The sequence below is a fragment of the Chionomys nivalis genome, chromosome 20 (genome assembly GCF_950005125.1).
Source record: "Chionomys nivalis chromosome 20, mChiNiv1.1, whole genome shotgun sequence".
Lineage (NCBI taxonomy): Eukaryota > Metazoa > Chordata > Mammalia > Rodentia > Cricetidae > Chionomys > Chionomys nivalis.
In genome coordinates, this window is record NC_080105.1 from 38329712 (window position 1) to 38343689 (window position 13978).

The window sequence follows — 13978 nt, forward strand, 5'->3', positions numbered from 1 at the left end:
CTACAGGTCAAACTACAGGCAGATGTTATGGAAGTATTTTCTAAACTAAGGTTCCCTCCTCTCAAATGATGATAACTTGTGCCAAGTTGACATAAAACTAGCCAGAACAATAGCGAAGATAAAGTCATGTAAAAAACAAAAATTAGACAAAAACACAATGAAAGAATAAGATGAATTTGTTTACCATTAGAATCAAATAGGCATAATAAGTGTTGAGCAATCTAAGCGATTCTTAAATGATTCCTCTCACTTGCTCATGGCTGGCAGCTATCTAGACTCAAACCAGCCGCTGACCACACACTGAAGAGACTCACAGAGCAGGAAGTCCAAGCAAGTGAAATAGCAGAGAGAGCAAAGCAAAGGCTTCCTAAGACCTAGTTCAAGAGGCCGGAAAGCCATGTGGGCGTCAAATGTCTTTAATGGAGACCATGTTTTCTTTACATCTATTAACAAGAGGATTCCACCCCCTCCCAAAATGACATCTTCCAGAAGGGGCACTGGTGAGAAGTCTCTACTGCCCTGCACCATCTGCAAGTCCCTTCTGGCCTTCGCATTGTGGATGCTCTTAGCCGTGACATGTGAGGTCACTGTTCCCTGAGCAGTTCTAACAGAGCTGAGTGGCTCCGGGAGCTTCCCTCCCTTTCTGAGATCTCTTCTTTCTTTCTTCCTTCCTCTGATTTCCTCTCCTTACCGCCTCCTATGTCATCAGAACAGTAGGAAATGGCTTTTTCCTCATTTTAAAATATGACTTTTTGTTTAAAATACTTAAGATTGCATTATTTAAAATACTTATAATAGCTTTTAGGCTATTTTATTGAGAAGTATCTCTGAAACTTGTGTTGCTTGTAGCACGTGCTGATTCACTTAAATAAGTGTGTTTTTAATGTGTTACCATGTGCTTTGAAATGCAGTATGTATTTCACACAAGTAGCATACCTCAATATAATCATAGCCTACCTTTATTAAGTTGAAATATTTGTATTCTATTATACTATAAACATTGATATAATCCGTATTTAATGTAAAATTAATCTATCAAGATAAAACTCAAGTTTTTCTATGCTATTATTCAAAAATAATAATAATAATTAGTGACTTATCACAATACAGTTTGATCCAATCATCACATTACTCTAGAATATGTACAAACCCTTTTCAGGTCACTTCCTCCTTGGTGTGAGAAAGACCATCTCCTATCCGTCTCCTTGCGAAGGTGTGCATGTATCTGGCTTCCAGTCACATCAGTCTGATGGTTGGATTCTCTTCGAGAGCTATAAATTACCCTAAAGTTTCAACCCTAAGGTTTTATTCTATGCTTTCATTTCCAACTATTGCATCAAATGCTTATTTTTAGAATTCATCTATTTTAGGTCAAGCTTCTTTTTTATTTGCAAAAATACTTTATTAGAAATAATAACACTCCTTTAGTTTTTTTAGATTGTGTTTTCCTAGTTTATTGTTTTGAAATTTTTTAATCACCCCACAAAACAAAAGGTTCATGCATCTATTTGGAGTATGATTTCGGTACCCCACTAACTTTGGCTCTTTTATAAGTCATGTACATGTGATTAATGACGCCCCATCCATACTTCCACCCCAGCTTTCTGTAGTCACTGTGTGAGTCTCTTTCCTATAATCAAGACTTTTGTATAATTATTTACAAAATGAGAAAAGCAGCTATTCATATACTCATACATGTTTTACATACATGAATATTTTTATTGGGATATTGAATAATAATGGAATAATATTGGAGTATTTGGAGATTATGATTAGTTAATGAGAATATATTTAACCATATATACACAACATATATATGTGTATGTTACAATATAAATTATATATGACATAATATATATTAAATAATATGCATGTTATTTTTGAATAATATATTACAACCTTAAGTATTTACAAATTAGTTCTTAGTGTGGTTCATCTTTTTCATTTCAATACAAAGCATCTACAGGTCCTTCCATTTTGCTTTTTCCTGGTGGTCAATGTGTCTGGGCATTCTTTGCTGTACCTATTGCCATTCATGACCCTTCTTTTGGGAAGTAAATTTCAGTCTCTTTGCTCCTTTGCTGGAACATAGTTAGAGGACCTCTCCAGATTTAATGCTGCATTTACAGATGTAGCCTATGGTTTATTTAGCCTCCATGTTTATTCAAGGCAGTGCTTCTCAACTTCCCAGTGAAGCTGTGACCTCTAATACAGTTCCTCACACTGTGGAGACTCCTAACCATGAAATTAATTTTGCTGCTACTTCATAATTTTAACTTGCTACTGTTATGAATCATAATGTAGATATCTGTGTTTTCTGCTTCATGTATTGTGTGATTAATCTTGGGTGACTGCTCTGAAAGGGTCGTCTGACCCCCAAAGGGGCCTCGACCCACCCTCTGATTTAAGCTGTGAGCCAAGAGTCGGGCAACAGCAGAGTAGTCTTAGAATCTTCTATTTGGTTCCATTGTCTAACCTATATCTCAAAGGCATTGTCACCCTGCTGATTATCACTGCTTAGAAGTCATCAGAAAGTCAGAGAATGGAAATCTTCCAAGATGGCTGCTCTCTTTTGAAATCACTTAGGCCGTTTAGGTCTTTCATAATTGTTTATACATTTTTGAACTGATTTATTAGTTTTTTAGAAACAGAAACAAAATTATATATCAGGTTTGAGTTGGTTTTGTACAAAGTCTTTAGATTAGATTGTAGAAAACTGTTATCAGGCAATCATATGTCCTTAAATCCATGAACATGGTATATCCCTGTAATTAAATCTTCATTAACTTCTCATAGCAAGGTTTCATAACTTCTGAGCATTCGTTTTTACACAAGTATTTTTGTCAACTTTAACTTAGTGTCCCTCTTTCATCATCATACTGTGAATCTAATTATCTTATCTTATAGTCATTGTTAAAACTTACAATTAGTTTTTAATATTAGCCTTTAATTCTGTGATCTTGCTGTACCTACTCTTTATTTAAGGCTAACTCAACTAGAAACTAATCAATTTTATTAATCTCTTTAAAGAACTAGGTTTTTTTTTTTAAGAACTAGGTTTTGATAGTCTTATTTGTTTTTCAGCTTTTGATTTTAATGACTTCTGCTTCTATCTTTATTATTTCTATTCTTCTCTTGTAAGATCGAGAGGAGTCTTGAGTCTAGGACCAATTGAGCCTCATTGTTGACTTGACTGGTCTAGAGATTCTCACAAATCACAGTAGCTGGTGGGAGCTTCAGGAAATGATCTGCCTACTGACTCCTGGTCATCTTTTCTAGCTTAGAAAGATCTTTCTCATTCCTGAACCAGAGCAGTACTTAGTGAAAAGCAGGAAAAATCTCTCTGCAGAGAAGCAGAGTTCTTCACCTGGGGTACTCCCTTCTGTGAATGCTAGCTGATCTCTGACCTTTGCCTCACAACTTTCAGGTCATATTTGGGCTTCCTTTTTCGTTGCCTAAAACCTGCTACCAGTAAACACTTGACATTGAGAAAATAGTAGGACTCAACTGCTATTTTTTTTGCATTCTCTCACAGTTCTTATGTACTTTTTCTCAACGTGTGGTATGCATTAATAATACAGCTGAAAAGCTATGATCAGTAAGTTAAATTATCATGAAGAAGTACATAAATTCCTACTTGAATTTTATATTATCCCTAAATGAACATGACTGAGTGTGTAAAGTCAGCCAACTTTCTTTTGATTCTATTAGTAGTTTAGTCATGACATTTGACATGATAATTATTATAATTCAAAAAGTAATGGCATCTAGCAGTTGTTCATGAACATTTATTGTAATTAGTATAGTTATGTTTTATGTGAAAGTAAAACAGAAGACCTGAGCTTTTTGGTTATTTCTCAGAAAGCAGTGCTAGGATCCCAAATCAGCAAAATGTTAATAATATTTAATCCTGATTCCAACAGCAAGACGCATGAGGTGACTACTAGGAGCTGGGATACCCACAATTTAAAGGCAGATTAAGGAGTCATAGTGACCAGAGAAATGGCATAGTTGCGCCAGCGTGCTGAACTCCTTCACATCCAAATACTAGAATTGGATGCTATAAAGAAGAAAAGCTGAAAAATTAAAATAATTAAAATGAATAGAAGAATTTTAAAAATGAAGAATAAGATGGAGGGTTTGATTCCTTCTATAATTTTAAATGTACCTAAAATTTGCTTTATTCTTACATATTCAGATCTTACTAAATCAATATAAGTTTAAAGTGTATGATTTATTTCACATTATGTTACAGTGGCTTTGCTTGCTTTTTGTAAGAATTAGACTTCCGAAATCAGGACAAAAGAATGACATCATAACATAGGGAAAATTCTGGAGGCATCACTACTTCCCCTTTCTCCTCGGCTAAGAAAATTTAATGATATTTATTATCAAAGAGGTTCTCAACCAGAATATAATCCCCACAGCTACACATACAGGAACAGATCAAGACACAAAATCGCCACTTATCAGAGCAAATGTGCACATCACGACCTTCCTGGTGGAAACAGTCGTTACCATACATCCCACATGCCAGGTAGCAGTTGTCAGAGCGAACATGATGTAGACATTCCTTAGACCAAAGGATGCTCCCTTCTTTCTACAAATTCTCCTTGAACTGGCCTTTTGGATATCTACACAAGGGAGAACTCCTTTGTAAAATCATAGTCCTTTAGACAGGTTTATGCTGGATTAGGCATTGCCATTCATTAAGCTGGTTTTTCAATTGCAAGGACCAAATCATTAATAGGGGTTAACCAAATGGGGTTTTAATAACCTTTTTCCAATTGGTCTTAAAACACACACACACACACACACACATTTTCCATTCCCCATCATCATTCATATTATTTAGAAACCGCAGAGTAGCACCCTGAGTGGTCCTAAATGTTAGACTTCATAAAAACAAGTTGCACCATAAGACCAAAGTGCATTTATGCTACAGAGCTTTGGAAAAGAAGATGCCCACCTCAGTAAATCAAAGAAAATAGGACCTAAACACATCATAAAATAGTAAAGTGTGTTTGCTCCCAGAAGAACAAATTAATAAATTACACAGAATTGGATAAGATCTATAATACATTAGTAAGGCAAGATAATTGTCTGAAATGGAAACAATTAGAGACCTACTTAAGTCAAGCTCTCTAGGTTTAAACACAGATAAGAATCTGCTCTCCGGGGATCAGAAAGAGTTTTCACAGCTTTGCCTGGCCAGAGTGGCTCTGCCTGTGGCTAACATTAGATTGTATCACAAAAATAAGGAACTGCAGAACTGTGAAATCATTTCTCCTACAGTTCCAGTAGAATCTTGAGGAACCAGTAGACACTGCAACCCTCTGTCCCCCATCCCCAGCTGGGACGGAGCTGGTTATTACAATCTGGCCTCACTCCTCAGTCACATAAAAACTGGGGATATTTCAAATTTTGCTAAATTTGATCAAGGAATTAACTACCTAAACTCTAGTTTCTAAAGGGTAGTTATTTGCACTGCCACGGGTTCATTTAGAAGGTCGATTTGGTTGGGTTAAGAAATACCCAGGCTATAAATTGGAGGATACCACTTTGGTTTGTGTTTGTGGGGATATTTCTAAAGAGGTTTTCTGAACAGTGAAGAACTACCCTAAATGTGGGTGGCACCATTTCATAGACTGGGGTTCCAAATGCTAAGAAAGGGAAGAGAAAACCACACTACTATGCACTGGCAATCCCTGTTCCCCTTCCCTGTGGTTGCCAAGGACCAAGCCCCACCCCTAGCCCTGCCTGTCACCATTGATGGAATGCACACCTTTGAAGTGTGAGCCAGGATCAACCTCCACCCTTAATATGCCTCTTGTCCAGAATTTAGCTTCAGAGATTAGAAAATCAGCTAATATGGATGGATAACACTTCCTATAAACTACAAGAAGGAACAAACATCCAAATATTCAACCAAGGGTCAAAAATATTCACTGAGAAATAAAACACTCCATCTTTATATACAATGCAAATTTAGGATGCTTCCATCCCCTAAGCAGTGTTTCTCACCTGTGGGTCACGACCCCTGTATGGGCACTTTTAGGCCACCCTTTCACAGGCATCCCCTAAGACCATCAGAAAACATAGATATTTACATTACAATTCATATCAGTATTAAATTACAGTGAGGAAATAGAAAGAAAATAGCTTTATAGTTGGGGGTCAGTATCACATGAGGAACTGTATTAAAGGGTTGCAGCATAAGGAAGGTTCTTGCCATCCTCTAAACCATACATTATATCCACTCTTGACACAGCATTTACATTGTGCTAGGTATTATAATTAAGGTGAGAGAATATAAAACGTGTTTGAAGACCATTCTAGAGTCTATCCCAACACTGTGCCACTGCCTAAAGGAACTGGAACATTCGCTGCCATTTTTAGCTCTGGGTCCTAGAGCCCCTTCTACACAGGTACCAAATGATGGCTGTATTACCAATTGCCAAGGACTGTGATAGAGGAAGGCTCCGGAGTGATCTTCGGTTATTCACTGTGGCTACCTCTGCTGTCTGACTGGAAACACTCTTTTCAATGGAGCGATTGCTATAGGTCACAAGGTTCAGAGATGGGTGATATTGATGGATAAACTTTCTCCTCTGGTAACAAGCATACACTTATCTTCCAACAGCATGTACAATAGTCAGTAGGGGTGAATTTTCTACTTGGAAACCATCTCAATATCATCATGTTTAATGACGTAAGTACCTGTTATCTTCAGCAATATGACCGTATAATAATGTAGTGGAGAGTAGGTTTGGCAGTGGTGATAATACCTCTACTCCCAGCATTTGGGAGACAGAGGCAGGTGGATCTCTGTGTGTTCTATGCCAGCATGATCTATGGAACAAATTACAGGCTAGCAAAGGCTGCACAGAGAAACCCTGTCTCGAAGCAAAAAAAAAAAAAAATTGTTATGGAGAGTAACCAATAGCCTAGGCAAAAGCCTATAATATTGGGGGAGTAAGCTATGAGATCCCTTTGGGCATCAATGCAAAACTATGTAATTCATTTCTGGTACTGGGAGTTTTATTTGGTAGCACATGATGTCTATTGGGGCCTTGGCTCTCTTTTAAAATTCCTTCCATACGCATCTATATTTTAGGAAACACCTACTGCAGTAGTTTTCCTGACTTTTCAAGGTGCCTTGGTGTCTGTTGTCCCTCCCCACACTTCCTCCTCCACCCTCCCCTCCCCTCCTATTCTAGCCACCACTTTGTCTATTTATAACGCTATATTCTAGATCTGAAGTTGCTCCCCAGAGGATGCATCAGTGTTGGGGGCTTGAGCCTTGGTGAAACGGGAGGACTTTGAAGTGCTTCAGCCTAGTGGGGCATGGAGGTCTCTGAGGGTCTAATCTTGGGCTGGATTAACAGACATGGGATTCAGAAAGAGTCTTGTCAAGAGTGAATTGTGGTAAGAAGAGAAAACTTGATCCCTAGTCTCTCTCTCCCTTCTGCCCAGCGCACTGACCTTTTCCTTCCTCATACTTTGCAACAATAATGCCACCTGCCATTAGGCCCTTGAGAAAGGCCAATCTAATAGCGCCTCTTGAAAACGTCCTTAAAAATCGCAAACTAAATAAACCTCCGTGTAACCATGCAGCCTCAAGTGTTTCAGTATAGCAATCGAAACAGACCAGTGTAGGAGCCTGGGGAGCCTTAACAAATTGGGAACAGTAAATCTTAGGATGTATTTTAGGATTATTACAGAGCTGTAATTACTGCTGTTAGTTACAACCTCTGAGCACTCTCGCTTGCAGGGTTTTCTGTACGATCAAGTGGGCAAAGGTGTCTGGAAAAGCAGATACAGGCAGAACCATAGAGCCGGAGAACAGGGTGGGTTAAAAATGCTTTCTTGACTTTAAACAATTACGGTCACAATGAGCATTCACCCAGCACTCGGCAATTTGCCCCGCTGCTTGTCCAATGTCATTTCGTCTTGCATAGGTTACAACCTGGCTGGCCCCTTTGATGCTGTCTCTTGCCACGGAGCTCGGCTTCCCTGCTGAACCTTGAAAGCTATGACGTGGAATCGGGGGACAGTGAGAAAGGAGAAAGGAGGGAGACATTTAAAGTCAGAAAACCTGCCAAACCCATTGGCATAAATGTTTGGCTTTTAGAAACGCAATAATATGCCTGGGCGGGGGGGGGAAGCAATTGGCTCACATTTCATTCCCAAAACTGTACAAAAACTGCCTGGAACTTATTTTTTAAAAAAATCTTCTGAGATGGGTAATTGATATATAACCAATAATCAGTTTGCTTACTCAGAAAGCTGGTGTTGCAAAACCTGGGCATATTTGAATCTAATTTTGAGGCAAAGCCTGGGCTTATCAGACTAAACCACTAACCACTGACTGGAAAGGAGCAGCTTGGAGAGGAAATACAGGGAGCTGGTGAACATTTTGTTTTAAAAACTCAGGCTACCGTTTAAAAAACAGTGCAGCCGTGCCTGCTTTACCGTGTAACCACAACTTCAAAGAGAGCGTTGGTCTCACAGTCAGTCGGCTCTAAAACCTGGGGTCAGGGACATCAATCGCTGCGTTGATGAGAAGAAACCTGGATGACAGGGCTACCTGCCCTGCTCCATGCTCGGTCGGTCGCGAGGAAGGAGCGGCAGGCATCTTTAGGAAGCCGCACCGCATAGCGAGCGAGGTGATTGGGTTACGCTGGGCGCATCCCGATAGCGGGCGCGGGAGCCGCTGGCCCTAAGCCTTTCCAGATGTGGCCGTGGCGCGCACTGGGCTGTGGGCCAGGAGGCCGCCTGCAGCCGCGTCCGGAGGCCGCAGCGCCAGCCGCAATGCCTGCGTCCTGAACGTCCGGGAGGAACGAGGGTCCCAGGGGTCCGCCCGAAGTCACTCGCGGGTGGATGGGGGATCCCAAGGACCACGTGATGGCCCGGCCCCTGAGACCCCCGCTGCGGAGGTCCTTCAGCGACCACATCAGGGACTCCACCGCCAGGGCGCTGGATGCTATCTGGAAAAACACCAGAGAGCGAAGGCTGGCAGGTGAGGGGCATGGGGGAGAGCGGGGAACTAACCAGAAAGTCTTTGAATGCACCGACTCTGTCATTAACTCGCGAATTAACAACCTAATCAGCTGGAATATAGCAGGCTCTGGCCCTCTACATTTCAGGGGTGGGGGTGTTTCTTTTTCTTTTATTGCCTCTTGTTATTGGTCTGATTGTTTCCAGTTAAGGGTTTTGAGCTTTTTTTTTTTTTTTTTTAACCTTGAGAAGAAAAGCAAGGTCCTTTGGAGTGTCAGGAAATCAGCGGTGCAGATGACAAACTGCAGGCAGTGGCCCTGAGCTCTGCAGAGCCTCGGTAGAGAGTCATCTGAGCAGTCTGGCCTGAAGTGGCCTGGCCTGACTGGGGCAGGCCAGGGGCCTGGCAGGGTTAGTGGGAGACCCACCCGACCTCAGTCAGCTGGTATTTCCTCCAACCTAAGCTCTGAGTTCCAAGAAGGTACCAGGTAAGCCAGAAGCAGCCGGTTGAGATGCAATAAAACATCCATACATTGGTGTAATTCAGATGTTCCAGGGCTCGCGTGATAGGCGCCAAATGGCAGGACTGTGTTTGAAGGACCCCAATGGAAAAAACAGGAGATCAGTTTAATTCTAGGTAGGAAAAATATTCTGAAATCGACAGTGTATTCTCACTGTGGCGGCAAACGTCCCTGGGAGGAGAGCAGTATGCCAACAGCCTTCTAGGGCTCCTCGTTGGTGCGCTGAGCGAGCTTTATGTACTATGCCATCCACGTGGAGGGGTCAAAGAGTATGTTTTCTCGGCTTTTTGTTGTTTTCCGAATCCTGGACGGACTCCAGGAATTGTTAAGAGCTTGAAACACGCCGCCAAACATTGAACCAGGTTTCTGGGCGATGTTCTTGACAAAGGTCGCTTGATATCAAGAGATTGTCTCGACGGGACTCACAGAAGGGGAATTTAAGGTGTGAGAATGTGATAAGGCAGACTATGAAGTTTCATACCACGGTAGGCTGAGTTAATTGGAATGAATGTGATTTGTTTATTCCTTTTGAGACAAGGTCTCACTCTGTATCCCAGGCTGGCCTTCACCTCTCCAAGGCTTAGGTTAGACATGTGATCCACACCATACAACAAACGAAATTTTTTTTTCTCTGTTGATCTAAATAATACTTCCCAGGACCAGGAAAGGATGAACAATATTAAATTTAGCCAGAAAGCATGGCACAAAAAAAAACCAATTATTTTAAATTTTACCATGTTATTACCGTTTGAAAACAAAATGGGATGTCTTAATTAAAGCAATCAAACTTTCCCAATTATCCAACGACAAGCTGCAGTTAACCGAAGGAAGCCAAAAACATAAGATATGCAAGATACCCAACTAGAATTGTTTGACCCCAAAAAGAAAGAAAAGAACTATTTCTTATCATTAATATAGCAATGTTTGATTATGTTTTCCTGTTTTAGCTTGAATCTTTTCAGGCAAATTGAAACATGACTGTTTTCTTGGATTTCCTCTTCAATTGTCATAAAACCTAGAGTGTGACAACTGAGGACAGATGAGGATGAGAATGTGACTTGGAATTATGAATTATGACAAGATAACTTGAAATTCAAAAATCTTGACATGGAAGTTCTGGGTCCTTCCCAGGTTTGGTTTGGTTTGGTTCTGGTTTTATGTATTAACAATCTATTTGTGGAGTCCAAATGCAGGAGCCGATATAAAGTCATTAATACAAACCACCTGGAAAACAGCCATTACTTTTGGCGTGTGATGGAAAATGAAGCATTCCCGTAGCTCTGGCAGCAAATAGGATTTTGCTACTCCAGTTACGCTGAAGGAATTCTTCACATTACCATGTTTATATAGTGGAAGTGTGGGCAGAGAAAAAGAACCTGGGTGACAACTGACGCTAATTACTGGGAACCTGGGCACCATTGCTTACTCCCCGGCCCTTGGCTCGTGACTGACACTGTCAGTGTTTGTAAATTGGAGACTGGTCTGTAGCAACCCTCAAGAGTTCTTACTCCCGCCCCCTCCCCTCCGGCATTTCCGCACTCAGCCCTCCCACCGGCCGAAACACTGAACCACAGCTGTTCAAAGTTCATGGAGATTCACTTTTCTGCACAGCAGTGAGAATCGTCACTATATGACAACCCCACTTGGCCTTTCCTTGCAGAACGGAGGGTAGTGGGAAAGTCCCCACCTCCCTCTTCGCTGTGAAACAAATGAGGTGGCAGGGATGGGAACTGGAAACATCCAGTGGAAAATAATTCTGCACATAGTGACTCGAAAGCGGCTGCCATGGTGCTGATGGCCCCAGTGACTTAAACCCAGCTTCTCTACCACCAGACACTTGGGCTGTCTCTACCCAGGCAAAGAGTTTGGTCATGGGAAGAAGTTTTAAGCTTTCTTTTTATGTTATCTTTGTCTCTCCCATGTCTTTGTTACTCTCAGTCTCTCTCTCTCTCTCTCTCTCTCTCTCTCTCTCTCTCTCTCTTCCCGCCCATAATTTAATAGTTCCTATTTATGATGCTCTAAATTATGCCATGTACAAAACCTGTCATTTACCTCCCCTTGCCTCAAAATCCTGTAAGGACTCTGCCGTTTTTAAGGATCTGCCTTCTTTAAAAAGCAAAATACAGAACTGCCACTAGGAAAAGGCCACCCAGTTGTGAGAAACGACAGAATAGAGTCTTAATTTCACCCACTTCTATGTATTCCCCACTCTGTGCCCGGCCACAACCCCTAAGTTTCTCTGACCCATGTCCCCAACCCTTACTTAGGAGCAGTTGTGTCACTGAGTGGGAACTTGAGGACGATTGTGATTGATGGGCATGGCTGTGATTGATGGGCACACAGCCCTGTCTGTTGAACTGAGTGTCTTTTCTCACACCTCTCTGAGGTCCTCACAGTCTAAGCGTAGCTCGCCTTGTGCTGCCCACTCATCTCCCTCCTATTTGGTACCTGGACATCTTGGCATCAAAATGTATTTCATTCCCCCAAATCAGTTGCCTCTTAATTGCTCCCCACAAGGCTTCTTGGCCTTGTGTTAAGATGGGTCTCTGTGGGGTTCTGATAAAGCCTGTGGCTTGCTTCTCAATATATTTACAAATGTAAGAACATATAGAGAATCATGAAGGAAGCCAATTACAATAAAACATACCTACAGAAGTGTTTGTACCTCACAATGGTAATATAGTAACTTATTACGAACTAACTATATGATGATTTTAAAATATAGGAACTTGGATATAAAGTAAAAGGCACTTTCAAAGGTTCCAGTGTACAGCCCGCTGTCGTTTAGCTACATTAAGAACTAACCTGTGTTTGCTGACCTGCTCCTTAACTTCGCTCTTTGTCCCTGACCAGTATAAACAGAAAATTCTAAAAAGCAATGGCCATTTCTGGGTCACCTGTGTAGAGCCTGTAACTCTACCATTTGGTTACTGAAGGACTGTAAATGCCCAGAGGTGCCCAATGTTTAGCCACTGAGGTCATAGGAACATCTGTAGACAGAAAAAAAAAATATGCCCATTATGTTGATCAGAGTGAACTCAGATCCATAGAACTGCCGAGAAGGGGTGGATACAGACATTTGGTGATATATGCAGCTGTCCAGTGTGAGAAGGAAAAGCATAGTTTTTGTTGGTAACAAAGTCCCAAGGACATCTACTAACCTGGGAAGAGGAAAGACAGCTCATCTACATTCACGACCATGGAAACTGCAAAGAGAGTTTAAGAAAATTGATGTATGATTTTTTTTTCCCTGTCCAACTTTCTGAATCCTTTGCTTCTACTCATAGACTGTTTGGTGCCTATGGTGGTTTTCAAATGTTGCCAGCAGCTTTGCCGTGTGCTAGCTCTTGACCCAGTGAGGTATCAAGGGCTCTAGCTCCAGCGAAGGGCACCCCTAAACATTAACCCTTATTACTGTGATGCCAGGCTCTCATAGTGAGCTGGCTATGAACTTGATGTGTGTTTAACAAAATTCTACAAACCGGTTAAAATGACTCTAAGAAAAATAAAAACAGCTTGAAATTGAAGACAGAATTAGTTTTTAAAAAGACTGAAAATAGAGCAAATCCAGACTTGGAATGCGTAGTAACTTTCTTCAGCCTGGAAAGAGGAATTGGTAAATTAAAAGGGAAATCTCTGCTAGTTTTCAAAAGATCTAATAAAGTGAAATCAATGCACACTATAAAAACATATAGATTGGGAAAAGGGAATCTAATGTCTCTATTGAAGCCATGATATCTTGATATCTGAGGGGGAAGTCTAAATGTCTCAAAGATTAAGGCACAATGAGGCTGCCATCTCCACAGCTAAGCACCTAAGAAAGAGAAAGAGGCTAATTGACTATGAAGGAAGAACATTTAGGCAAACTTCAGCTTCGATGAACTTAGCTGCCATAAACCAAACCATGGATGTGTGTGCACTGGATTGGGTCCCTGGGGTATTTTATTGTGCGTTTACTATCGTATGTCTTTTGGAAAAGAGATCTCTGTGTTTCAAATGACCAAGTCTGTAACCAGCCAGCAATGTAAGTGTCTGGCCTGATTTGCAGTGCACTCATTCTCAAGGATTCTGGCCCCATTCCAATGTAGGGCAACCACAACCATTGACTCTGCAAACTGCTCTGCACTCCCCTGATTCACAGTGGAAAGCAAGTAAAGGCACATGGAATGCCTTTTAACCAGGAGTGAGGTGTGCCCCAAAATATGCAGTAAACAAAGACAGCCCTAATCTAGACTTTTAAAGCGAGACAACCCACCATTAGGTTGCTTCATGAACCACTGTGACATGAGGGGACAGCGGCTGAATTTACTATTTTGGTAAAGAGAGAAGGAGTCGGTGTCAGGGGTGGCTTTGATGTTTGTTAACATGGGGACTGGAGTTGCAGCTGTGCCTGGGACTGCCTGAGTTAAGAGTGTGGCTCTTCAAAGATCGTGTGAAGTCAGAGGCTGAAGCAGCAAGCA

General features: G+C 41.2%; 1 protein-coding gene across 3 annotated transcripts in view; it reads left to right on the forward strand.

The window, feature by feature from the left end:
• Positions 1 to 13978, forward strand: part of Dlc1 (DLC1 Rho GTPase activating protein) — a 323702-nt gene that overhangs the window by 159381 nt on the left and 150343 nt on the right. Inside the window, exon 1 of one of the 3 annotated variants that reach the window (XM_057752362.1) lies at positions 8716 to 9022. The exons of the other annotated variants lie outside the window; for them this stretch is intronic. Coding sequence (XP_057608345.1) covers positions 8884 to 9022 — 139 coding nt within the window. The 5' untranslated portion in view covers positions 8716 to 8883. Of the gene's footprint in view, positions 1 to 8715; positions 9023 to 13978 lie in introns of those variants that run through there. 3 annotated transcript variants of the gene reach the window in all.